Source organism: Cuculus canorus, chromosome 3, assembly GCF_017976375.1.
Source record: "Cuculus canorus isolate bCucCan1 chromosome 3, bCucCan1.pri, whole genome shotgun sequence".
NCBI classification, from domain to species: Eukaryota; Metazoa; Chordata; class Aves; order Cuculiformes; family Cuculidae; genus Cuculus; species Cuculus canorus.
The window spans coordinates 70639669-70667305 of record NC_071403.1 but is presented as its reverse complement, the minus strand read 5'-3'; the positions used below and the strand labels follow the sequence as shown (position 1 = coordinate 70667305).

The following is a 27637-nucleotide window of genomic DNA, read 5'->3' as shown; positions in this document are numbered from 1 at the left end:
AGTGCACTCATGAGATAGAAGGCTTGGCTTTGTCATGAAATCAAAACTACGAATAAGATAAATGTCTCCTAGGATGTTTCCTAAAGGAACAAAGGCTGGACCAGGTGAGAAACTAGGAACAAATATTTGAGTTATTCTGGCTTGAACAAGCACAGGATATTACAACTAACACGGAAGTGCCTTTTGAACAAGCTTGGTTAAGAGTTTTCATTGTCAATTTTCAGCATTTCTAGGATGCTCTTCATTCCCCTTATTGGGCTGATGCTTCCCTTGTTTTAATTCAACTCAAAACCCAGACATGAGATGCCACAGGCCTACAAGTTGGTTACACGAAGATGTGGTTTTTGGCCAACACTCACACTAGTCTGCAACAGTCTATGCATAAAAGTCTCTTCCACAAAGCAGTAAGAATTAAAGAACAAGGGCTCTCAGCACTTGGCATGCTCCTGTAGACAGTTTAAGGCCAGTACAGACAATGCTGTTCTGGTCACTAAACCCAGAATCAATGTTGTCTTTTGCTTCTCATCTGGACTAAGTGCCAACAGAAAGTGCCAGAAGTAGTATTTCATATCACAACACAAAAGATGCAGCGTGCTGTGTCTCAACATCCCCTCACAGCAGATGGCTCAATGACAATGAGCAGGAAAGGTGGTTCTTGGTCAGTGTGGCCATACCAGAGTACAGTAGAGCACAGTGAACATACAACGGGAAGATGTCATTGGCTCCAGTAGGGTTCAGATCAGCCCCTTGTGCTTTCCATCAAACTTCGGTCCAAGGCCTTCAAGAAAACCTGGAAATTATGGCTCCAGGGAAGAGAAAACCCTCCATGCACTACAGCCTAAATCTGGGACTTGTCTCGACTCAGTTCGATCATCCTTACAGGATGACAGTCATTGCTTTCTCCACAGGACACCATCCTTCAAAGCACAGTAATATACTGCCTCCAGTCACGCTAATGCAATCCCCTCTGATTTATGTCTTCTGCCGTTTCAGTCAATGTCCCAGCGAGTCATCTACTCACCAGCTGCACATCTGCTTGACAGCTTTAGGGATCTTTCTCAAGCAATAAGTCCTGAATGTCTTCCCAGGGTCTTATGCTCCAGCTCTTTACTGTTTAGAGGATATTGCTCTATTTATTCTCAGCTTCATAGTCCTCTTAATGCCTATCTGCCAGCCACTGCCATCTCTCTAGCCACTGCCATCTCTCCAGCCACCACTTATTCACAGATAAGGCCTTCTGCATCTGATTACTGGACAGTTAATATCTGCTGGCTTGTCCTGTATATTTAGATGTATTTTACATGTTTGCTGGCTTCATTTCCACATGCTATTATCCTTGTCAGAGACAACAACACTTGCAGTCATAACAATGATCCTGTAACCATCTCCACTCACATTGTGCTAATTCTGCTCCCTGCTTGCTCCTCAGCCATCATACTCAGAGTTAACAACAGCTTGCAACCTCCAGTAACTGGGAAAGGTGAGCAGTGCTTTCACCTGGTTTGGTTTGAGTTTTTACTATTTCCAATAAAAATACTAAGATATTTGTTGTCTTTTAAACTTGGTACTTCTACAAGTAATAAAATACACCTTCTATTAACTGTCTAATTGAAAGGGGAACTGTGTTATTGCCTTTTTATTTTTCAAAGTGATGTTTCACTTGCACAGGAAAATCTGTCCAGATGGGTTCCAAGGAGGATCCTGCTAAATTCAGTCTCAACCTTACACCAAGTGCTCAACAAGACACTTAAGTATAGTATTTTGGTTGTCTGGAGAACAAGTCCTACGAGGAGTGGCTGAGGGAACTGGGGTTGTTTAGCCTGGAGAAAAGGAGGCCGAGGGGAGACCTCATTGCTCTCTACAACTACCTAAAAGGAGGATGGACCGAGGTGGGTGCTGGTCTCTTTTTCCAAGTAACAAGGGATGGGATAAGAAGAAACTACCTCAAGTTGTGCCCGGGGAGGTTTAGGTTGGATATTAGGAAAAATTTCTTCACTGAAACAGTGGTGAAGCACTGGAACAGGCTGCCCAGGGCAGTGGTGGAGTCTCCATCCCTGGAGGGGTTCAAAAATCATGTAGCTGTGACACTTTGGGACACGGTTGGACTGGATGACCTTAGAGGGCTTTTCCAACCTTAACAATTCTATGATTTTAAAATAAACCTTCCAGTTTTCAGACCGAGCTATGCTTTACTGCCATCTCATCCCATTCTTCTCATTGCCCTGTATTTCTTAGAACAAAAAGAAATTCCTAGGTTTCTTTCAACAACCCTACAAACAGCTTGGCACACAGCCCTTGGACAATCCAATCCCACCCATGTACCCATTCACAGGTGAAGCGAGAACATCAGTGCTTTTGTCTCACAGCTGCTCTGTTTCCTTCCCAGGAAGGGGCTCCATGAATGCACAGCATCACCACCGGCAGAGGAAACCCGACTGCCCAACTCCTCAAGACTCCATCTAGTGTGTCATTGTCTCTTTTCAAGCCTGAACTGTGTCTTTCATTAAACTAAAGGTCTCCCTTCCCATTAATCTTGTTGAGCAGCTCTCCTCTCCAAGCTCTGCTGCCCACAATTTGCGATTCCTTATTGTTGAGCATCCATCACATATAAAACCAGTTCTAAGCACCCCATTACTCACATATTTAGAGATGTCAAAGCAAGGCCTCCATGCAGCTCCCAGAGCACTTTAGAATTCCCTTCCGCTTTCCCATCAAAAAGGCAAAAAGGACACAAGCAGACAGCATCTTATTTGAACTTCCCAGGGACATAGATTTCCTTATACAGAGAGTTATAAGGAGGAACAAGGCAAAAAAAGCAAGTCGATAGCACAGTTACAGTTAATGACGCATGAACGTCACTGAGTTCAGCACTGAGCAAGGACCCACTCCTCGGTCCTTCAGGTGACTTCTTCAGTTCCAACACAACAGAAGAACTTCTCATGTTGACTATATAGAAACGAAGGCAAGTTTCTTTTCTCATATTTAATTTATATCAGATGACTACGACAGTACTTCAGGACTTATAAGCTACTAGAGCTTTCTTTTGCTCAGCCTCGTCTCCAGTTCTGCTCAGGGACCGTCTCCATAAACAGGTATGACACGTATACATAAAACTGTGTCCCAATGAGACCATGGAAACTGGGAATCTTCTGAAAAGCAATCACTACTATGGGGTGTCTAAAGGAGTTTCAGACACTTAAGGACTCCTATTATTGGGACAAGCCTCAGAGGAAGGGGTGGAGCTTGTCCCTTACTAGCATCTCTGAAAACTCTTAATCCACACACTTGTTATTAAGAGAGAAAGGATGACTGATTGGTCTCCAGGGATTATCCACTAATGGATTCCTTTCCCTAACATAGGATCGCCGTAGCTCATTCATTTGCTCATTAATTCATTCATCACAAGTCTGCAGTCGCGCAAACAGACTCTGTAAACAAAAACCCTTCACAGGGAAACTCCCACCGTGCTAGCAATGGGAAGCAGCAAGTGTTTGAATGCCCTGCAGAGAAGCGGAGGCAAACAGTTCATTGATATTTCTTTTTCCTCTTACCAGTACAGTTGATACTGCTTTACAACCAATGTAAAAAGATAGGTTACACTGGTAATAAACCTCAATACATTAAGCCTCCATACAGACTGGTTGCTGAAGGCTTAATATCAGCCATAATTATTATCCATAAAATGTTATTGAATCAGATCTTAAAAGTTAATGCTGCTTTGTTTCAGCGATAAAGGACAGTAGGCGGGCACGGCAGAGAAGGAAACACTGGACTTAGGATCAATCTTTGCACGATTTAAAGCTTTAATAGCGAAAGGGACTCAGGACTCCAAATATTATCCAAATCCTACCAGCTGGCCTAAGTAGAGTCCTGTGGCCAGAGCGATTACTCCAAGGATGTTTTACCCTCGAACTTGATGCCACTGTCCTGAAGGAGGATTTAAGTCTCTTCTTGAGCTCTAGCCTGGCAAACTCTGCCCTTTTATGACACCGGGGTGAAAAAGATCCTCAGACTGTAGCTTTCACGTAGTAGGCAAATCATTCCAGCATCACGGGGCTTTCCTAAGCTGCTACCTCTCAGCACTCATTCAAGCCCTTGTTGCTCCCACCTTCAGAGATGGACGCTTGCCTTTACAGCCCAGACTTGAACACTGGAGCCCTGTATCTGCAGTGCCCTGACAGGAGGCACCAGGCAACTGGTCAGGGTAGCACTGCTCCCCTAACACTTAGAGGTAATGAAGACAGATGTCCTCCCTCCTCGTAAACATCGTACTCTGCTCCCCACACTCACAATATCTCTCATCTAGCTCTTCCCTTCCCTTTTGCAGTGCAGTATTGCAGCCATCTGGAGCCATTACTTGTCTTTACAAAGAGTGGAGAGGAAAAAAGAGACAACGCAAGAGCTGTGGAGGAGCAAAGGGGTCCAGTGTGTGTCCTCCCTCCAAAGCTACAGCGTTCCCCAGCAAGGGAGACACCTTCTCTCCTACACAAAACAAGCCTCACCTCCTCTTTTCTTTGGTTAGTCAGCAAAAAACAATCCTCACATGGACACCTCCATGCCTGCCAGGTGAGACTTGTATTGACCACAGGCGCAAGACCTTTATAAACAAAGGGAAGCACATTCTGACTTCAGTGCCAGCATTCAAGCCAACCGTGACTCAATTCACTCCCCACCTCCAGAACACATCCATTTTGCCAAGCCACCATTAAACTTGGAAGCTTTATGGAATACAGTATTTTTGAAACATAAAAAGCACACCAAGGAAATCGTGCCAAAGAGTAATAGGAAATACGTGCAGGGAGACCTGTTCCAAATTGTCTACACGCAGATAAGGCACAGAATTCCTGTCCTTAAAGATTTTATTAACCTTTTGCTGATGGAAGGAGATTGCTGATGGAGCGCTAGATGAGGTCAGCGCAGCAATTATCGCTCAAATCTGCTTCAAACAAGGCTCTTGTACAACACAAGAAAAAAAGTTGACAAAATTAATTGTTACTTAAACGGAGTCTTTTAGAAGAATAATTAACCTACTATAACTATGCTGGCCTCCTCTCCAGCCCTGGAAAGCAATCCTTTCTCATTAGTTTCAAGTTTAATTAGCATCAATAATGAAACGTCCCTCAGAACTAACCATTGCATCAGGTCCTCCAATGCTGACATACGCCACCCTACAAACGGAAAGGCCACGGGGCAGTTTCTGAAGATAGAAAAGGATCAGCAGATCACAGACACTCCCGAAAAATAAAAAGCAAACGATATCATAATAAGCGGGGGATGTAACAAAACTGAGTTGACTTGGAAGACAAGCATCACAAACACAGCATGGCACAGAGAGGACTCAGAGGGGGGTTTGCCATAACTGCCACAGTATTTCCTAGTCGAGAGCTACCGAGCCTCTTGGCTCTGAATTCTTGTACTTCCTTGACCTTTTGGCTGAAGCCAAGAGTAACATCACTATTTAGCATAATCCACAGGAGAAAATTGCATTCAGCGCTTGCAGTCTAACATAATCAAATAATGCTTTTTCCACCTCTGGCTCCTATGATCTCCACTGTTGCAAGACCCCACCTGGAGTGCTGTGTCCAGTTTAGGAATCCACAATGTAAGAAGGACATGTAACTGTTGGACTGGATCCAGAGGAGGGCTATGAAGATGATCCGAGGGTTGGAGCACCTCTGCTATGAGGACAGGCTGAGAGTTTGTGTTGTTAAGCCTGAAGAAGAGAATGCTCCAGAGAAGCCTTACAGCAGTCTGCCAGTACCTGAAGGAGGCCTACAAGAAAGCTGGGGAGGGAATTTTAACAAGGGCACACAAGGAGGAATGGCGATAAATTGGAGAGGGAAAGATTTAAACTAGAAATTAGGAAGAAATTCTTCACTATGAGGGTGGCGAGACACTGGCCCAGGTTGCCCAGAGAAGTCACGAATGCCTCATCCCTGGAGGTGTTCAAGGCCAGGCTGGATGGGGCCTTGAGCAACCTGATCCAGCGGAAGGTGTCCCTGCCCATGCCAGGGGGGTGGAACTGGATGAACTTGAGGTCCCTTGTAACCTAAACCATTCCATGGTTCTATGATCTCTCTATAAAATAGATATAACAACACTCATCATTCTCACAAGAGCGATAAGGCCTAAAGTACTTGGCGAATCTTACATGAAAGGGGCTGTAAAAAGCCCAGACATTGTGATGCACTTGAGATAGCTCGTTACTTAATGGGTAGTAAGAACAGCAGGCAAAAGCCAAAGTAAGTGTTGTAATTGGAAGTCTGCCGTGACCAGCAGAGTTCTGACGGATTCCCAGAGATTTCCAGTAGGTGAAGTCACAGATATCCAGCTGCACATCACAGGCACTAAAGCAACTTTAGTCAGAAGAACCACATGAGCTTTTGAATCTGAGATGGAAAGAATCCTCAAAGACACAGAAGTTGTAGAAAGAACATGACATAAGGAGAAACACAATTTCTGATGTGCCTACTGATGCACATTATCGAGTACGTACCCAGACAGACCAGTATAACCTCTTCCAAACAGACATCAAGGAAAACACAGCACATATCACCCTCTCAGCTGCTCTGTCCCTTTCTCCCCCCACACTCACTCCAGGTGTTCTGTGCTCTCGCCTGATCACCTCACACACAACCACCTCTCCCACTGTAACTCAGAAAGCCACATCTTTCTTGCATTGCAACATTTTGTAAGCTGTAAGAGCGGAAAGAGTTGCTGGTCAGAAGGAAAATGGGGAGAAGCTTGCAGAAGGAGTTTGCACAGTGCCCTGCTACAGACGGAATCCCAATGCAGATTGTATTCCATACATAACCTTGTTCGGGAAAGACAGACATTTTCTGCCTCGATGCGAGCACTGGGCTACCACTAAAGACTCCCAAAATGTGCAAACAAAACAGAGGAGCTGCGAGAGACAAGTTACAAAAAGGATACCCCTTATTTCTAAAACCACCCAGATGAAAGGACCCTGCCCAGTGTCCCCACTCTGTCAACTATAACCCAGGTAAAAACAGCCAGGCCAGTGAAGCTTTACACAATCTCAAATCCCCTATTCTCTGCTTATTTCTGGTATGTTAAGTAGCAAACCACAAAAGACAAACCTTCTCCTGCTGTCTCCATGATGCTTTCTGCTCCGCAGCCCCACTGATCAAGCATATCCAACACCTGCAGACTCTCAGGGTAAATGGAGATGATTCCCAGCTGTGGCCACTTAAGTGGCCATCCAGCCAGTTGGCCCCGAGCAGAGAGACTCAGCCTGGACCACTCCCCTCCTGTTTGTGGGGCCATCAGTAACACTGGCCAAAGCCCCACAGGGCATTCCAACAGGGAATCTGAATTGTACTATTTCACTTCCAGCCACGGTGGTGTTTAATAGTGAAAGGTGCGGGTCTTAACTATTCCAAAACCAGAAACTCAATCCACTGAAACAACAAACAAAACTGATGCCATTTTTAAGTTTCAGATTTTTGCTGTTGCTAAAGTGTAGGAAACAGCAGATGATCATGTCCTATGATTAGCACTACAGAGATGGTGAAAATCCATATGGGAGGCTATTAGGCTTTGCCCTTAGACATCTCAGAGCTCAGACTGCGCCTCCCTCTCTTTACTGAGGATCTTAGAGAGTGACAGCACTGGCAATGCGCAAAAAACTGGCACCTCCTTCTACCAGAGTTCAAAAGTGCTCAGAACCACCCTCGCTTTGCAAAGGAAGCATCTGCCACGAAGGGCACATTCCACGTCACAGTATTTATCAATGGCAGAGCTGGGTGTGTGTAACCCCTTTTCCCAGCCCAGTTCCTCAGGGGACTCTCCCCTCCTCCCTGCTCCTGCGGTGCCACAGTCAGACCCAAGAAGATAATACAGTTTGAAGTCAAAGCAGAATTTGATTCTTGCAACCATCCTTTACAGAACACTGAAGTTCTACAAGAAAAGGAACAATATAAACAAAATATTAACTGCTACCCTGGTTTTGCATCACACAGATCACATGTGGTGCCTGTTTTTCCCAGCTCAAGTCTATCTTTCTACAATAGTTCACCATTTTCCTTAAAACGTGTTGTCAGAAACAAACCTGGAGCCTGCCTGCAGCAGGAACTGGCTCCTTCCACTGGATCCAGCAAGATCGATTCAACCATGGCACAGATCCTGCATGACCAACAAGGGAAGATGAGTCTCCTTCACTACCACTGACACAGCTCATAGTTTCTGAGAGCAGAGAGACCCAAGTCCTATCTAAGCTGTCGCAGTGAATTTCTGAGCAGCCATGCTAAGCAGGATAGTGACAACCATGAAGCTACCCAGCCGCCTCAGCCATAAATCAAACTATTCATGTAAATTAACTTTAGCCTCAAAATGCGTTTCTTGCCTAAATATTTAAACACATAAATAACCCCTAGCCATTCCAGCTTGTCATTTTAAGCTTTCTGACATTTATTGTTCACAAGGAAAGAAAGGTTACACTTTTCAAATCTGCATTTATGCTTCCATGACATTTTTCTCCAACCAGATTTTTCTGAATTAGAGGAGCAAGACAAATGTGGCCAATTCCATAAAGGACCTTTCTCAGCTTAGCACCACAGTCCCAGCAGCCCCACTGAGCTTGGAAGTGGCTCCTTGGGAAAGAGCTGCTGTGGCCCCATGGACAGGAGGAGGTTTGGAAAGCTGGACCCTGGATTGCTGTATGTGATTAGGTGGATCACTTGTGCCAGAAAAGTCACTCTCCCCTTCTTACCACCCCAGTTCTGGGTAGAACTGTCCAGACAGACACTTCCACACAAGAACTAAAGGCACAAAATGTCCAGGCACCATACTGTACTTGCTGTTGCTTGGGAAGAAAATCAGAGCTTACCTTCCCCAAGCACCATCACCCAAACGAGTTTGTGCTGCTCTGTTGCAAAGGTGAGGCCACTTGATCTGTGACATTAGTGAGTCAATGCTAAAGGCTTCAAAGATCCCCTCACTTCTGCTTCTTTTGGCTAATTCACCAACGTGGTTACAAACACAAGGACAGGCTGAAAGAGTTGGGGCTGTCCAGCCCGGAGAAGAGAAGGCTCAGGGCAGACCTTAGAGCAGCCTTCAAGTACTGAAAGGGATTACAGGGAAGCTGGGGAGGGGCTGTTGATCAGGACAAAGGGGAACGGTTTTAAACTGGAAGAGGGGAGATTGAGATGAAAGCTTGGGAAGAAACGTTCTCCTGCAAGGGTGGTGAGGCACTGGCACAGGTTGCCCAGGGGAGCTGTGGATGCCCCATCCCTGGAAGTGTTCAAGACCAGGTTGGATGGGCCTTTGAGCAACTTAGTCCAGTGGGAGGTATCCCTGCCCATGGCAGAGAGGTTGGAACTGGATGGGCTTTGAGGTCCCTTCCAACCCAAACCAGTCTGTGATTCTATGATTCTATGAAATAAAGACTCTGACTCCTACCATGTAACAGCCATACAAGATCTGCAGTGAACCAAGGGACCATGTCACTCCAGAATATGATTAATTCAGACTGCAAAACCACCTTTGATTCTGAAGTGGTTCCGTGCATTTGTATAACAAAGCACTGAAGCTTCCCAGCACTGTTCTTCACTGTGGGTGTTTACTAGTTTTAAAGATGGGGAAATAAAAGCACAGAAAGTTTAGAGAAAATATCTTTTTAAACTCTGTCATAAATGTTTATTGAAACAAAAAAATAAACATCATAAACTGATACTTGTGCCCCTTTTGGTGTTTATGGGTATTTTACTGAACATGCAATATGACTAAGACTATTCATAAGAACAATGAGGCTAAAAGTAAACAAAAATTGCAGAAATCAGACCTAGAAATCATAAACACTTTGTGTGTAACCCTGCCTCCCATCAAAGAGCAGCAACACTGTGTAACTGTGGTCCAAGTGAAACCGCATGGAACAGCAATCACAGTGTATTTTCTGTGAGCCACTCAAGGACTGCATGTCATTTCTAACATTTTCTGCCAAATAATTGCCAACAAATATGCAAAGCCCTGAATTTCAGTGGCCAGCATGTAAATAGTGAACAAGGCACCTTCGCTCAAGAGTCATATGCTGTGAGTTTCCTTGGTGCTGATGAAGAGAGTAGGTGACTTGGCCAGGAACAGAACAGGACAGGACAGCAGCAGGAGCTGGGATAATGCTGTACACAAAGCCAGGCAAACCGACCACTGGGCAATCGGTTTCCTCTTTAGGAGGCATTCACAGTTCAAGAAGAGGCACTGAGGACTTACTAAACCCATGTTTCTGGAGCACAGAAGTGACTGGAGGTCCAAGGGATGCTACAGACCAAGGGGAGGAAAGACTGGGAAAGATGCTCCTAAGCCTCCATAGGATTCACTGTGATTTAGTAACTGGTAATCAGCACACAGCACCCTGGCATCTGCGAGAACCCAAGAGCAGAAAAGAAAAACCTTAATTTGGACTAGGCCACACCCAGAGTAAACTTCAGTATGAATCAGGCCCATCCATAAGCTCTGCACTGGCAAAGCTGGCCTAATAGCCGAGGCCGACTACAAATCCCCGGCAGAAAGGAGCAAACCTACTTGCACTAAAACAAAAGCCTTTCCAGAAGAATAAGAGCGTTTCACTCTTATTCCCCAGGTTTTGCCAGTGATTTACCAGAAGAGGAAGACCAGATTGCAGATGTCACACACAGTCGAGGAAGAGAGAGAAACAGAGAGCAGCTGGGAAGTGACTGAGTCTCCTACCAGTTGGCACAGCTCAAACATTGTGCTATGAAAGCAGAAAAACAAACACAAAAATTAACAAAAGAAAAATACAACTACAGTACCACTGAAATATGCAGAAAGAACCCTGCAGACTTGGCTACAGATTTCAGCTTTAGAGCTCTCATTTCCACATACAAAATGTCTACTCTCAAACCCTATTTTCCCCTAGTCCAAAGTTCTCTCCGATGCTTAGGCGAAGGGTTCCTGCCTGCATGGGAGTCCATGCGCATGGTGGCAGTGCCCTGATGATGTAAAGCCTGATGGCCTCAGCCCTACCACAGTGGTGGGATGTAGTTGAACACAGACGGTTTCAGGGAGAATACATGCAGTAAGTTAACAAAATTTCAGATGAAAGCCACAGAGCAGGGCTAACATTTCACCTAGCCAGAGGATGAAAAGTTATGCACTGCTACTTAAAACATATAATTGGAATGTTAAATCTATTCCATGAATGAAAGTAAACTGACCTTTCAAGGGAGGAATGACTCATTTTCATCCCTGTACACCCCTTTTTAACATACACTTCCCACCTTTGCGTATGTAAGTAGCAATTAGTTCTCATGGGAAGTTATTTTATGGCCATTTCAGCTTATTAAACTTCCTGGGTAAACCCACAAGAAACCTCTTTAACAACATTTGTGGCCCAGGTGCACTGCAGCGCGTGGGCTGGTTATCTGAAACATTAAGGTGAAAAGATCCAAAGGGCAGTGCAGGGTTGGGTGCCAGGGCTCTGGATCACGCTGGAGCCTGTCCGAGCATAGAGTGCTCAGCCTGGACTAATCCAAAGCCATGCCTACCCATACTACATTACCTGTGGGCTGGGTTTGCCAAGAAGGGTCCCACAAGGCCTCCGCGCAACACCTGCTATCCTGTCTGATCTCAAAATTCCTGGAGGTAATTTTGGCCCAGTTGCACAAGGAGCAGTCAGTGCTGATTACTTTAATTGACAGGCTCTACAGTGAGACAATTCCAGGTTTTCCCAAGCCAGCTCAATAACCTGCCCAGAGAGCACACGGAGACAGACATCCACTGCTTTTTGACATGAGATAGCCAGTACCATAAGCCCAGCACTAAAACTGGCCAGGACTCTCCTGGCCGCACGGCTGCCTACCCATTCAGCTTCCCATAGCCACGTACTGGGTTTAATCAAACTTTTTTAGGAAAGGTTTCCTTGGAGGGAGAGTGGAATTTCCAGTCAAAACCAACAATGGCAGCAAAGTCAACAGCAACCTGGTGGTTGGGAGGCTCCCCTAAAACATGGGAGATCTACGGCGCCACCATCCTCCCCAGGCTCAGCCCTCCCTTCCTCTGAACTTTAAGTTGTGTGTTTTTCTCCACAGAAAGGACTGAAATGGATTTTTGTCCCAGAGGAGCACTGGGAGAAGGAGGAGAAACAGACATTAACCCTGGAAGTATTTCCAAGAGAGGAAAGCTCTTCCATACCCAACTTTGAAAAGGCCAAACTGACACAGAAGTGGTAGATAGGCTGGGGAGCACAGCTGCTCTAAACAGAAGCTTTTTCTTGCAGGATGCTCCATTCCCACGAGGACAAGTGTGAGAGAAATCTGCCACTGAGAGCATTCACAAGAGAGCTCTGTAGAAATTCCTGTGAGCTTTATGGTTTGTCTGCTTGTTGTTTGAACAGCATCAGTCTAGTAAGTCCATCTTTTACTGACTGCTCACAGAGGTAAATTAGAATCATGGAATGCTTTAGATTGGAAGGGACCGCAAAGCACACTCAGTTCCAACCCTCCTTGTCCAACGCCATGGGCAAGGACACCTCCCACTGGGTCAGGTTGCTCAAAGCCCCACCCCACCTGGTCTTCAACACCTCCAGGGATGGGGTAGCCACAACTTCTCTGGGCAACATGGGTCAGTGCCTCCCCATCCTCACAGGAAAACATTTCTTCATAATATTTCATCTCAAACTCCCCTCTTCCAGCTTAAAACCGTTCCCCTTTATCCCAACCCTGCATTCCCTGATCAAGACCCCCTCCCCAGCTTCCCTGTAATCCTTTTCAGTACTGGGAGGCTGCTATAAACTGCTTTATGCTTGGTGCAAACACGCTGTTAGAAAGGGAAACTTTTCACTCCAGTTAAACATCCTTGAGCCTGTACCAGAGTGTAGAAGTTACAGAGAATGAAGCATTATGCACAGGACTCTCTTTTCACCCTTAAGATCAATGGGAATTCAGCTCCTTGCAATTTTTTCTCATCCTAAAATGTAATTTTTCTCCGTTCACAGAGAGAATGATGTGGTGAAAACAATTTGGCAATGTAATTCTATCTTTTCCTGGGAAGAACTGCAGTCCTGGGTATCTCCAGCAGAGGAAAAAAAAAGAACGGCTTAAGTATGTCAACACAAGTGAGGCAGCTTTACATAGTTGATGGGAGAACTGTGGTCCATTTGCAGCTGGCTTAAGCAGTGAAGGCAAGGCTCCACTGCCTTAGGAAGGGCTTTGATTAAGCCCCATACCCGCTAGCTGCGATAGTGTTGGTGATCTCTGGGATCCACGCACTGACTGGCTGGTGGATGCTGCTCGTGCTATTCTCACCATGCCAGCACATCCTACTGCCGGCAGGGTGACACCACACAAGTGTAAGCAGTGACACGTGCTGTTCACAGAGGCAGCACCTTCACAAGGCAGAAAGAGTGAATTTTTAACATGTTTAACAAGCCCACGTTACAAATCTGGTGTGAAGCCAGGTAACAGCACAACTATACCAACGTGTCATGGCCAAAAAAGCAGAGACAGTTTCATGGTGATACAACTTATGCACCACGTTAGCAACCTCGGTGCAGAATTAAAAGAGAAGACAAGGTCTTATATACAAGATTGTGAACAGCTGTCAGGGGAAATTACTACTGTGATATAGGTGAATGAGATCCATATTCCTTCTGCTCCCTCTCCTCCTGCTGTTCCTGCATCCCCTACGACTGCCTTTGCACTGTGGTGTTGCAGTAAGACAGCAGAGCCTTGTCTCCAACAGGATTTCACAGGAGCACAGGTAACTCCTACTGGACTGCCTGGAAAAACACACATTTCTCCTCAACACAGAAGCAACGGGCAACATCCAGAGCCTGAGGGTTCTACTGACTGATTAAAGCCCCATCTGCCTGAATCACACAGAGCACCCCGGAGTTCCCATGCCTACACTGCACCAAGTTCAACACACCTTCAGCCTCTGAGACCAAAAGAGCTCATCCTCCAGCTTCCTGGTTGCTACAAGCACCAGAGTAAAGACAGCAGTAAAAGCTAAGAAGGCAGTGTGAAAACGGAACATCTGCAAAGCAAAGTAACTGCTACTCACAATAAATTCCCTGTACAGCAAAAAAAAAAAAAAACAAACAAAAAAAAAAACAACAACAAACACAGACAGTGGCTCTTGACGCCTTCTCTTTTATTTATTGCTATTGCAATGCGCGTGGCAAGACTTGCCGGTAGGCAGGTGTGCCAGCCCCAGCAGACCACCCCATTGCACACTCTCTCTGCCATATCTCCACCAGAACGGGCTAAGAAAGAGAGCCCAGATATCTCACATCAGCCCGATGCACACCAGCCTGCACTGGTAATCTGCTGTGAGCTTTGTTTCAGGCAGCAAAGAATGAGATAGGTTCAGTGTGCGGTGATTCAGCTTGCTGGCTCAGTTCTTTAGCTGACATCAAGAATCAGTTACTGCAGCTCCATATTCAAAGCCCACACTGACCTGTCTCACCTTCTGTGAATTTACTTAAGTGTATCGTGCGGTGCGTTAAGCAGGCGGCTCTCAGGGACACATCATTGACTTCAACACAGCTTCATAACAGCTACCTAATGCAGCTCACCGTGACAGATCGTATGGCCCTGCAGTCCTCGAGGTATTACATTCTTCTAGTGGGAAAGTCTGAATCAGAGCCTGCCTTTGAGCTAAGATGCCCACACAGAATAGAAATCTCTATCACTAGTCCAAAGCAGAGGCTGGATTTCAGATAATGAAACTGCCCCATGTCCTGACTGCAAATCACTGCTGTCCAGAACTAGAAAGTTAAGCCACGCTCTTTCCAGAGGGACCCACACTGCGGGAGCCTCCGCGGGTGGACAACTTCCTGCCTCACCGGAGCTGACAGAGCGCAGGTCACTAAGGATCCTCTGTGGGTTTCACAGGGATAGAAATTAATGCAGTTTCAGGTACATGAAACTCAGAGGTGAACCTGCTTCGTGCAAGTTGATGTCTCTGCCATCCCCTTGTACATTTAAAGCAGAGTAACGATAAGCAGTGATGCCCCAGAGCATTAATGTACAAATGTGCTGTCAACCCCAGCCTGGGAACGCTTCTGCTGCTCCCCAAGGTTTGCCTGCGCAGACCCTTGGACTTGGAGGGACCCTCCCTTTTTAAGATGACACATTTAAGTTTCCAAGCCCTTAATCCTGCTGACTTCAGACAAATGTGCTGGGAAACGCTTCTGCTGTTCCCCCGGGTTTGCCTGTGCAGAACCTTGGACTTGGAGGGAGCTTCCCTTTTTTAAGATGACACATTTAAGTTCCCAAGCTCTTAATCCTGCCGCCTTCAGGCTAAGGACACCCCAACCTCCGAGTGTCGCCGGCGGCCGCCTGGCACAAGCGAACCTCGGCATCCCACGGCCCCCAGCGCTCCCGAACAGCCCCCCCGACCCCGAGAAGCCGCTCGGCAGCACTATCCGCATCCCTCACAGGGAGCCGGCAGGAGGCTGCGCTGACGGGACGCGACGGGGGAGAAGCCGGGCATGCACCGCACGGCTCACCTGCGGCCGACAGCTGGAGGAGGAGGCTCGGGCGGGCTGCGCGGATGGCGGCGGAGAGCCCCCGCTCTGCCCCGCGCCTCTCGGGCATCACCCGCACCCGCAGCCGCCCCTGCCCGGCGCGGAGCCAGCGCTCGAAGAGCTCGGTGAGGTCGAACTCGAGGCGGTGGCCGCGGGCGCAACCGTCGCGCAGGCTGCCCTCGCCCAGCTCCAGCACCAGCTGCTTGGCGCGCCGCCGCCCGCCCGCCGGGGCAGCGACGGGGGCCGCGCGGGCCGCGCGCAGCAGGGGCGCGCAGTCCAGGCGCAGGCGGCCCCGCGCCGCGCCGCGCCCCAGCCCCAGCTCCCGCACGTAGGTGCGGAACAGCGACGGCACCACGAAGTCCAGCGCCAGGCTCCTCCTCTGCAGCCGGGACAGCCCGGGGCTCTCCCGCGCCGCCGAGGCGAGGCTGAGGGCGAGGCAGGCGGCGGCCAGCAGGCGGGCGGGCAGCCGGGTCCCCGCCATCGCCCGAGCTGCGGAGCGCCCGGCGCCGCGCGCGCTTTGCCGGCTCCAACTGCCCGCCACAGCGCAGGCATTACCCGCCGCGCCGTGACGTCACGCCCCGGCCCGCCCGCCCGCAGCCAATGGCGGCGCGCGCAGTGCGATATGCAAATGAGCTGCGGGAGGAGGGGGACGCCGAGCTCATTCAGGAAAAAAATAGATCGGAGCCCCCTGCGACCCCCACGGTGTTCCCGGCCCTGCGGTCCCCACACCGCACACGCAGCCTCTCCTCAGTCCCTCTGTGTGTCCCCGAGCCTCCAGCCGGCCGCCCCGCAGTTCTCCCGGTCCTCCGGTGTGTCCCCCCAGCCACCCCGCTTCCCTCCCAGCTGCCCCCCAGTCCCTCTGCCGCTCCCCCTCGCCCCCCATCATCCTCCGGTCCCGCCTCGCCACCCCGGTTCCCTCTCCGCCGCTCGCCGGCCGCCCGCAGACCTCGGTCCCCCTGGCCTCCCCTGGTTATCCTGGGTGTTCCCGCTGCCTCCGGACCCCGCGCCGACCCCAGCTTTCCTTGGGAGCCCCGCAGCTCCGTATGGCCAGGGGGACCGGGGTGAGGGGCGGCGGGTCCCGCTCCCCACCTCTGCAGGCAACGGGGGACAGAGCTGTTTGGTTTTCCCCTTCCCTTCCCTTCCCTTCCCTTCCCTTCCCTTCCCTTCCCTTCCCTTCCCTTCCCTTCCCTTCCCTTCCCTTCCCTTCCCTTCCCTTCCCTTCCCTTCCCTTCCCTTCCCTTCCCTTCCCTTCCCTTCTTCCTTTCTTACGTCCTCAAAGGTTGAGGTCCCCAAAACAACTCTGGATGTCCTCCCTCTGTAGGGGAAAGAAAAAAAAGGGAGAATGGGGGAGGAGAACTCTTAGAGCATCGGTCATTCTGAAAACTGAGCAAAATTCATGGAATCATAGAATCACAGATTGTTTGGGTTGGAAGGGACCTTAAAGATCATCCAGTTCCAACCCCCCTACCATGGGCAGGGTCACCTCCCCGTAGATCAGGTTGCTCAAAGCTCCATCCAACCTGGCCTTGAACACCTCCAGGGATGGGGCAGCCACCACTTCTCTGGGCAACCTGTGCCGGTGCCTCATCACCCTCACAAAGAAAACATTTCTTCCTAAGTTCTCAACTCAATCCCCTCCTTTCATCTTGAAACTGTTCCCTCTCAACCTGTCCCTGCACTCCCTGATCAAGACCCCCCTCCCCAGATTTCCTGTAGCCCCTTTCAGTAGTCAAAGCTGCTCTAAGGTCTCCCAGGAGCCTTGTCTTCTTCAGGCTGAAAAACTCCAATTCTCTTGGCCTGTCCTTATGTGCACAGTGCTCCAGCCCTCAGATCATTTCTGTGCCCTCCTCTGGACCTGTTTGCTCCAACTGGTCAACGTCTTTCTTGGGCTGAGGGCTCCAGAGTGGGACACAGTGTCCCATGTGGGATCAAAGGCCTTACGGAAGTCCAGACAGATGACGTCCACTGCTCTTCCCTTGTCACTTACGTGGTCGTTCTACTGCAGAAGGCAACTAGGTTGGTCAGGCAGGACTTGCCTTCAGTTAACCCACACTGGCTGTGTCCCAGTCCTCCCTATCTTCCATGTCCTCTAGCATGGCTTCCAGGAGGATTTGTTCCACCATCTTCCCAGGCACAGAAATGAGGCTGATGGGACTGGCTTGGAAACTCCAATAGCTAGTTCCCTCAGGACTCTGGGATGCAGCTCGTCAGGTCCCATGGACGTTCCTCAGGTGGTCTCAAACCTGACCTCTGTGGGAACCAGTGTGGGAAGAGAGGTTGCCAGAGAAGACTGAGGCAGAAAAACTGTTGAGTTCCTCAGCCTTTTCCTCATCCACGGTTACTGATTTGCCAGTCATATTCATCAGTGGGGCATGCTTTCCTTGACCTCCCTTTTCTGGCTGACAGACCTGTAGGACCCCTTCTTATTCTTTGCAGTCCTTGCCAAGTTCAGCTCCAGCTGCGCCTTGGCCTTCCTGACACCATCCCTACACAACAAGGCAGCATCCACATACTCTTTCCAGGTTCCCTGTCGCTGCTTGTACTGCCTGTGCTGTTCCCTCTTGCTCTTCAGTTCGACCAGCAGGTCTCGATTCAGCCATAGCAGTCTCTTGCCTTCCTTTCCCAATTTCTTACCAGGGATTGAGAGCTCTTGCGCTCTACGGAAAGCATCCCTAAAGATGTGCTGGCTCTGTTCTGCTCCCTTGTCCCTGAGGGCAGTTCCCCAAGGGGTCCTACTGACTCGTTCCTTGAAGTGCCAGAAGTCGCTTTCCTAAAATCCAGGGTCCTGGCTTTATTCTTTGCCTGCCTCACATCCCTCAGGACTACGAACTCCACCAGTGCATGATCACCGCAGCCCAGGCTGCCTCCAGCCTTGACATCCTCAACCAGCTCCCTTGTGCTGATGGACAGCAGGCCCAGTATCCCATCTCCTGTGGTAGGGCTGTCTGTTACCCACATTAAGAAGTTATCCTCGACGCGTTCTTCCATTTCAGAGTGAAAACAACAGCCTTAAGAAAGGTTCATGCAACAATTTCCCCATTTTTACCATTAACAAATAGGATATAATTACTGTAATTACATTAGTGCTATGCCTTAGAATTGCTAATCATAACTCATTCTTATTTTTGGAAGTTGCCTATATGAATTAATGACTTATTTTTATCTCTTTAGTTTGATACTTAATGCATGTATACTTTTATAATCCAGGTACTTTAACTATATAATCATTAGAGTGTAATTATTCTGTCACACGGTTGTTCTTCTGCTTATATCAAATTAATGTTAATATACAGATATTGTGGAGCAGAACCGCAGTGTAATGCCTCCATAATTGTGGTGCTGGAGAGTGTAATTGCAGGCGCGATGCTAGAAACGGGAACCAAGATCTTTTCTGTGCAGAACAGTTGAGGAAGGAACTTCAGGGCAGTCACTGAAGGGTTCATTACATAATACACTTCATACAAAAAAACACTTTCGTGCTGTGCTCTCTCTTGTACAGGTGTGCTAATTAAAAGCTCATCCAAGATGACAGCGTTTTCCCAACTGATGCTAATGGGCTTTGGACAGACCCTCACTTTCCCCCAGTTCTTCTTGGTTTACAGTCCATTACATTCACTGAAGCAACACATAAGTGAATTGTCCTAATGCTACAGGCCCTGCTAAAAATGTGCTGCATCCCCCTGATCATCTTGGTGGCCTTCTCTGGACCCATTCCAACAGGTCCGTGTGTTTCCTAATCCTTTGTCTCAGGGAGCCAGAGTGATTGCAAAGTGGTGAGCAACAGCGAATCCTTCACCAGTCCTTCACTTTTAAGTTTCAGTGACACTTTGGCTGAGGCTCAGCCTTCCAGACAACTAGAACCGCACTGAAATATGTAGAGGTCTTCTGTAATATAAATCCTCCATGTAAGTGGGGCCTTGACCAGCCTGTTCTAGTTGCAGGTGTCCCTGCCCATGCTAGGGAGGTTGGAATTAGATGATCTTTAAGGTCTCTTCCAATCCAAACCATTCTATGATTCTATGAATCATTTCAAACTGATCTGAATGCTCCTGTTCTTTGGAGTTTCAGATCTCTTACTGGAAAAGAAGTTAAATGAACTGAATTAATCATGGGCCACTGGTCTTTCATTCCTCCTCCTCTTTTACTGTAGTGGACAGTGATATTAACACGCACAATCATGGACTGGGAACTACATCCTCAAGCCTGCCCCCTCTACCACCTTATGTTGGACTACCATCCTACTCTGTTTGTGCATCATGGTCTAACAAGTCTCTCAGCAGAAGAATGACAATTATGGCAGGAAACACCATGCTGTGCACAGGAAGTGTTCTAAAAAAACCCTACAAACAGGTTTTTTTGAGCTGTTTTCCCACTTGCACAGATCAGATTTCTATCAAATGAAGTTGCTGCTGTGGGACTTCCCTGGTTTTCAGTTCTCCATATTTTCCTCCAGGATTCAGACAGTTTGAACGTAATGCTGAGCTCATTTCCATGAGCTCAGTCTAACATTGACTGTGACTGGGTAAACCTAGGGCATAGTTCAGGTTTTCAACTCAAGTACTTGGAACAGAACAATTTAATTGAATCCTTTATGCCAAACATCTTGCTAAGATAGGCTATGTCTTCTCAAAATTACTCTTTTATCCTGGAAGTTATACAGGCATCCCACTGACTTAACTGAGAAGTCAAGGTTGGATCCAACAATAAGTCAGGCTGGCATGACTAGAAACTTTGCCCTCTGATCTCTCCTCAGAATTAGATCAAAGATGTGCGGTGGCACCCTGCAGCCTCCCTGCACTCCCCATCCGCGTTCATGGGTGCTTTCTCTGATAGTCAAACCAGTCGCTTGTTCTTTTCTGCCTCTGCCTTGTCTACTAAGTTTCCCAAAAGAGCTGTTGAGTAGAAGGTTTCATGATGTGCCTGACCTAGGAGTAACGGAATTTGCTTCTGATCAGTGTCACCAGTGTGACTGCCATACAGACCCAAGTGGCTCTGCTGCCTGTTTTGGGGATGTTCCTTAGGGAATAACATGGAAAAAACCCTGAGATGCCTGGGCACAAGACAAAGGAGTGGTGCCCTGTGCCTGCATTGGGTGGTGATGCAGCCCTGCATTCCTAAAGCGCACATGGTACTTGATGAAATAATCTGCACGTTCTTGGGGAAAAGAAAATGAAAGGTCTGAGACGTGTGGCAGCAAACCAGCTGCTATTTAACAGTCCCAGGGAAATCAGATAGTGCATCAGAGTATGAAGAGATGAACTTTTCATACTGTATTACCTAGTTTCATTCCCATGAAACACAAGAAGTTTTGAGCTGAGATCTGAAATGAAGAGGTGCCATTATTAATAGGCTTTAGGTGGAACAGAACAGCTGTTAATGCATTGAAAAAGTGGAAATGGACCCATTACTGAATGAAGAGAGGCAAAGAAATCAATGAGGGATCTCCAGCAGCTGAGTCGCTGGGCTGCCTTTTTATCTCCTTTTAATTGGTCTTTAGCAAGAAGAACGGTGTGGACATTTGGGAAGGAACAGAAGCCTTTCTGATGCTTCTGCTAATGAAGGCCAGGTAAGAAAATACTTTGAACGACTCTGTGGTGGGCTGGGATCAGCAGATCTGGACAATATGCTGCTCAGGTTTTTAATTTAGCTAATGAATTGACTGTGTCACTGGCAATTAATTTTGAAAAGCACGGGAAAACCAAGGAAGTCTCAAAGGATGAGGGGAGGGGAGGATCGAACACAGCACTAACCTTTCCCATGCAGGACAAAAGTCACATTGGGAGTTCTGCATGTCAGCGCCAGCAGAACAGTGACAGGGGATGGGCCAGGCAAGGGAGCTCAGCAGCAGCACAGAGGTGGGCAAAAGCCAAGGGGGGACACTCCTGGAAGGCACCTTCTGCCAAGAGAAGGCTCACAAACCTCAAATGGTAAAAACTCTGTGCCAGGAAGACTGTATGATTTGTTGGGACTCTAATAGCAGTTGTGGATGCTGGAAAAGACCCAGCAAATTTCATATATCCATGTTCTGCAAATCTCTGTCACGACTTCAAGGGAAAAATGACTGGGGTAACAGAGCTCAGCAACATCAAGTGGCCTCAGAATCAATCAGAAGACTACTGGAAACTGGAGCACCACGATGGGGATTTAATAGACTGATCAGGCATCACCAATTGCCTTGCTTTAGCATTTCTGCTTGTACTTCACTGAGGCTGTAAACTGTGTTAGTGCTCCATAGGCAATGCTACCTTGGGAAGGCTTCCCCCACAGCCAAATGCAGAGACAGGAATTTGGAGAGGAGCATTAATGTCAGCAAAGTAAAGGAGAGAAATACTGTAAGGAACTAAGGCTGTCAGCAAAGACACAGTGCTGAGAACAGTGCTTCTCAGCTAGATTTTGGAAAGAAATAGCAGCTGCTGATTACAAGCACTCCTGGTGGTGGATGGAACAGAGAGAGACACCATCTATGTTTCCCCCATCCCACTGAGTTTCCAATCCAAGCCATTGGTTGTCTGAACTCTGGGGATAAGTGTGATCTGAGGTGTGGAGGTGAGGCCTCAAAGTGAAGTGTCTGTATGCAACAAACTATTCAGAGAGACTTGAAGATGGGAAGCAGTCCCAGATGACATTTCCTCTATCGAGACATGTCAGCTTTGGAAGAAGAGCAGAGAGGACTGGCACTGGGATGTGGCTATGGACATTTTGGGGAAGGCAGGAGTACTTTGTAGGTGGAGAGCACACTTCATGGAGAAAAGCCAGTCCTTCCATGCAGTGTGGTCTTGCTCTTAAGCCTGCTCAGCTGTACTGCCCAGCTAGTGCATTAGAACAGTGGGGTCCAGCTGAGAACCCAAACTTGCCTTCTTCAGTAGATCCTTACTCAATAGAACTGTCCAGAACAATTGCTGACGATTTTGCATCTGATTGATGAAATGCTTGGGCTGATTTCTTCACTGTCTGCATCGCTGCCCAGAGACACAAGAAGAGGAGGCTTTGATCCAGCACTTGTAATTGAGAGGCCAGGTCCGAGAGTCTGTAAATCTCAACTGTACCGACTTCAGTGCAGCTACTCTGAGTTTACACTAATGAGGCAGAAAGCAGATTCGCTCTTGCTCATCACTTTGCAATCACTCAGGCTCCCTGAGACAAAGGTGGTGAATCGACAATGCTGTTATTTCATTCGTTGCTTTGCTTAAGCTACCTGCCCTTTCTCTGGCTGTCAAGTGTTTCTAAAGTAGCCTTCCATTTGCCAAGATAAAGCATAATAGCCTCTTTTATTACCTTCTTTTTTTTCCATCCTCCTCATCACGTCAATTAGCGTGCTGGCATTTTAACAGGGATCCTGCCTGAAAGCATTCTGGCTGCTAATGTCACCATTGGTGTTTCTTTCTGTTGGACCAATTATAGGTGATAACGTTAGTATTTGACAGCGTTTGTGTTCTAATTAAGAGTCTGATTGCAAATTTGGTGCTCAATTGCAAGTACTGCTTCTTTTTCAGTGAGTATCCTCTAGTTTCAGCTTTCTACCCATCCCTGGAATTACAGATGGAAAATAAAAATAGATGAGTCATCACTTGTATGACATATTTGTTCACTTCCATCCAGATTCATCTCTCCTCTTTGCTCGTTGAGCACTCCAAGCATTCTTTCTTGTTTGGTGAGAGTCTTTATCAAGGACAGAGCACGCCACAGATAAAAGCAGTATGGAGCTTCTGAATGACAAGTTTAATCCATCACTTAATGCCGGAGCTCTCAGGTGTCAGCCAGGAACCACTGGTTGTTAATATCGCCCAGCACCAAGGTCCAGCAGCACCACAGCTTTGCCCATTAAGAAAAACAAACAAATCAATGCTGAAAATGTGTCAGGCTATCAAATAGGGGAAAGCACCCTATAAAGCAGGGTTTGGGACAAAAGCGGAGTGAAATGAATTACTATGTTTATAATAAGGGAAAATGCTGTTCTCATTTCTTGAAAAAAGAGACCCCTGGTCTCATCTTACTATAAGCACTATGTAAAATAGCAGGGGACCATCTGACAGCATGTCAGATGTCCTGTAATCCTGCTTGTTTCACCTTGCATAAAAGCAGAGGTCTGCTTTTGAATCTGCACCAGAGTTCGTGTCTCCTTGGCTGATGGTGTGCACAGGAGCAGCCATAAGGCATGAGGGTAAGAATAGAGCCGGGTGGAAGCTGGCAAGCATTGTGTTTGTGCAGTCCATGCTGTGCTTTTCACACCACATAGGATCAAACACATCATCAATGAAGTGTGATTCCTTTCCTGGTCACCTCAACGAGCAATGTACAGGCACAAATATGAACTTGCCTTGCTTCAGTGCCCGCAAGTGAATTGTGCTCACAAGAGGGAAAAGGCCAATTTTATGGCATTTGAAATGGTGGTTGAAATTTCAAAAGCAGTCAAGCTAGTTATAACATTCCTGTGTCACAGCTATCAATGGACCTTGTAGAGGAACTCTGTGTCTGGGAAGCAGTTTCTCACAGAGGACTCATTGATCACATTTATTCAGAATAGCTATATCAGGAAGTCAAAACCATTTTGGCATAGTGTAATGTGCCCAGTGTGAAGCTGGATCCTGTCCTGACTGGTGGAAACCATGGTGCCTAGAAAGAAGGCCTCACTGGAAGTCTGATGGTACGGCTTAATTTCAAGTAGTCATTAGGAAGCTCCCAGCTGGGTCTTGCTTTCTCCCAAATGCATTTGTCTGAATAACCAATGAAGTTTGGGACACAGGTTCCCTGTCTCTGAACCTTGCAGAGGATGAGCAATCTGTGTCTCAACTTGTCTGAGTCCCCAGCTCTAGAGCAAATCGCTCTATAGCTTGAAGGCACTGATGTGTGGAAAGGAACTGGGTACATTTCTCTGCCTCCGTTCTTTTGCTATTGTTGCAGGTTCTCAGGCTTTAGAGTTGCTCAGGAATCCTCCTGAGGTCACAGCTTTCCTCTGAAACACAGAACATGTCTTCCTTGCTTATCTAGATTCCTTGTCCCTCAGCTAGTCTCCCTCTTTAGAGGTGGGCTGCTGCTTTCTTCTCTCCCAGCTAAGCTTCATGTGCCTGAAATCCTCTGAAATTTTGTTTGGGTCCTCTGTTGCCTTCAAGGTTCCTACAGGCACATGGTCTTTCTGAATCACCTGTATATATGGTACTTCTCTACAATTTGAACACCAGGCTGTAGCCAAGCTACACTGGAATGCACTTCACGTAAACCCCAAGCATCCATGGGATTGCTGTTTCAGAGCATCCATCAGCCAGACTGCCTCCTTCGTGTGCAGACATGCCCCTCAAGCTTGCCATGAATAAATAACCCAGGTCTGCTTTCTAGGCTTGTGGCTTGGCACATCGATGGCTTCAGAAACAATTTCTGAATTCCTTATAGGTGGTAACACTCTGAAATCTCATTCTCTGCAAATGGAGCGAGTTCACTCAGGCTCTTCAGATTATTGTGTTAGGATCATAGGTCACGTCTTATCTTATTGCAAATGGAATAAAAGGACCTTTTCTCAGAGGTGCACCGTGACCCTGAATTCAGATGGGTGTATACAGCTGATCATTCTTTTTAATATTAGTTGTGCTATCACAGAGCTGTGATTTTTTCCTGTTTCAAAGCAAAAACCAGTCACAGCTCTTCCCCTTCTGCCTGTGCAGCTTATTCAATGCTGAGTCAAGGATGGTGACAGAAATAATGAACAGTAAGTGCACACGCAAGAGGCTTTAGGGATGGACTTCTCAGCTCACTGGTAGGCTGGCATTTAGGGCTGACAGCAGCAAACTGCCTAATGAAGATGAACCCACTGCATTTAGGGGCTGCTGTTCCTCATTAATTTCCTGGAGCAACGCTTCCCCCAGGCTCACTGACTTCCCACAAGTGGGTGGCTGTAAGGTCTCCCTTGGCTGCTGCAGGGGTGGGAGTGTCCAGAATTGCTGAAGAGATTTGTGGGGATATTGCCTTTCCATGTGACAAATCTGTCAAATTTCCTTTTGCCTTTGCTCTAAACTTTGCAGGTTGGATAAAAAAAGCCAGGAATACTTATTCCCTATCTGAAAAAGGTGCTGGTGCTGTAGGCACACTTGGAACACGTTTGTGACACTCAGCAGTGACTGTAGTGCCTAACTCCAAATGGGAAAACGTTGGCTGGGGGCCTAATTGTCGTATGCAATGAACAAATGCCTTCCCCATCCGCTTCAGTGAGACTGTTGCTCAGCATCTGCGAGGTGTTCCTCTGTGCTCCCAGATGTTGCTGATGTCAGCTTTGGACATGCTGCCAGCCGCAGGACGAGGTTTTATTAAAAAAAAAGGAATGGCTTCGTAATAAATATAATATTTCATTCCACTGTAAATCCAGGGAAAAAAAGAAACTTCTCTATACTGCAGAGCACAATGGAAAGTGTCCTCGAGAGCCCTCTTCACATGCCTGCCAGTTTTAATGAAGCAGTTGGTTTCAGATAATATCCAGTGTAATAGGTACAGAAACCAGAGCTCTGTTTCACAGTTCTTCTTGGCAAACATAGCTATGAAACCCCACCGTCCTGTTTCACAGGCGCTTCAGGATGGATAAAAGAAAAGTGGTCCTGCCATGGTCACTGAGCTCCAAGGAAAAGCTAAGGAAGCTTGGCAGCTCTTTCCTGATACCCTGATGATGCTGCGGCTGAAGGAAGACTGTGGGGACTGTCTCTTCTCCCAAGAGACAGGCAATGGGACAAGAGGAAATGGCCTCAATCTGCACCACAGGAGGTTCAAGTCAGACATCAGGAAACATTTCTTCACCGAAAGGGTCCTCAGACACTGGCAGAGGCTGCCAAGGGAGGTGGTTGAGTCCCCATCCCTGGAGGTGTTCAAAAGACAGGTAGATGAAGTGCTCAGGGATATGGTTCAGTAGTGGACAGGTACAGTTGGACTTGATGATCTCAGTCTTTTCCAACAAAGCAATTCTATGATCCTATGAATAGTATATGGAAAAAGATACTCTGCCCTCATGCTTGGATCGCTAACCCTTTCCTCTTGGCAAGTTTTTTCTGCTTCGATAGTTAGAAACTTATTGCCCCTGAGCCAAGGTGATGATTTACTGAAATGGAAACACACTGAGATACATCTCCAGCTGCTATTGTTAGCCTGAAGGAGCTCCTTGTTAATAGCTTGAGGGTCATGGCTTACAAAAGCCCCTCAAATGGCTCATGGGGACATGTAGAGATATTTGCAATTGCTTCTGGTTTTCAAGCAGACACAGACACTGGACTGTGGGCATCCTTCCTCTGCACTAGCTCACAGGAATTTGGTGATCCCTTCCAGTCCTGCATTCCTATGGCAAACAACATGATAGGGCATGAAACAAATGCCACATTTCTGAATCTTTCAGGTAATGGAGAAAAACAAATTAATTGAGGGCTCTTTTCAAGAAAGTTCCACAGCTGTGAAAGAAGATGTGTTTAACAGAAGCTGCATAATCAAGCTGGAATGCCCCCTTTAGTCATCTTGCTATTCCATGGGAAGATTTAATACCAGCAACTGTAAACAGGCTAGGGTAAACCTTGCAGTTACTGTTATTAATAGGTTGCAATCTGCTGCAATATCATCCCGTGTCTCTCCAGGCAATTAAAGTTGTTTCTTGCTTTTAAAGAAGCTTTAATGGGTGCAGCCAATGGGCCATCTATTATCATGAATGAACTCAATTACTATCTTAGTCACGATCAATATTTGCCTACACCAAGTTAGGAAAATACTGAAAGCTTATAGAGTGGTTAAATGGCTGCTGGAGTTAAGAGAGCAGGAAAGCTGGAGAGCGCTGAGAAATGTACCCTTAAATCAGTGCAGTTTGTCTTGTTATTTCTGAAGTCACCCAGGAAATAAGTGCTGATGGTCATCTTTTCTGACACTGGTACTGTGAATCTGCATCAAGGAGATAGAGACTTTCTAAGTCTCTTGGTGGGGGAGGTTACAAATTAACTGCCTTTTTCCCTCATATGCTAAAGAATGTGTTCTAAGAAGCAAAGTCGCTACAAGATGCTCTGCAGATAAGCTGGACAGATGTACGTTTATATTCACCCATGAGACTGGCCTAGGTGGAAAAGACATTGCTAGTTGCTATCTCCACGCTCTTGCCAACCAGCTCTAAGGACATAGCAA

The 27637-nt window shown here is 47.2% G+C and overlaps 1 protein-coding gene across 5 annotated transcripts in view; it reads right to left on the bottom strand.

The window, feature by feature from the left end:
- ALK (ALK receptor tyrosine kinase) overlaps positions 1 to 16521 on the bottom strand; it is a 298563-nt gene extending 282042 nt beyond the window's left edge. For 3 of the 5 annotated variants that reach the window (XM_054063534.1, XM_054063535.1, XM_054063536.1), the window contains exon 1: positions 15488 to 15806. In XM_054063534.1, the coding sequence (XP_053919509.1) occupies positions 15488 to 15575 (88 nt within the window). In that variant the 5' untranslated portion in view covers positions 15576 to 15806. Of the gene's footprint in view, positions 1 to 15487; positions 15807 to 16451 lie in introns of those variants that run through there. The other 2 variants (XM_054063538.1, XM_054063537.1) reach the window with 2 other exon arrangements.
- Between the last annotated feature and the right edge of the window lie 11116 nt (positions 16522 to 27637).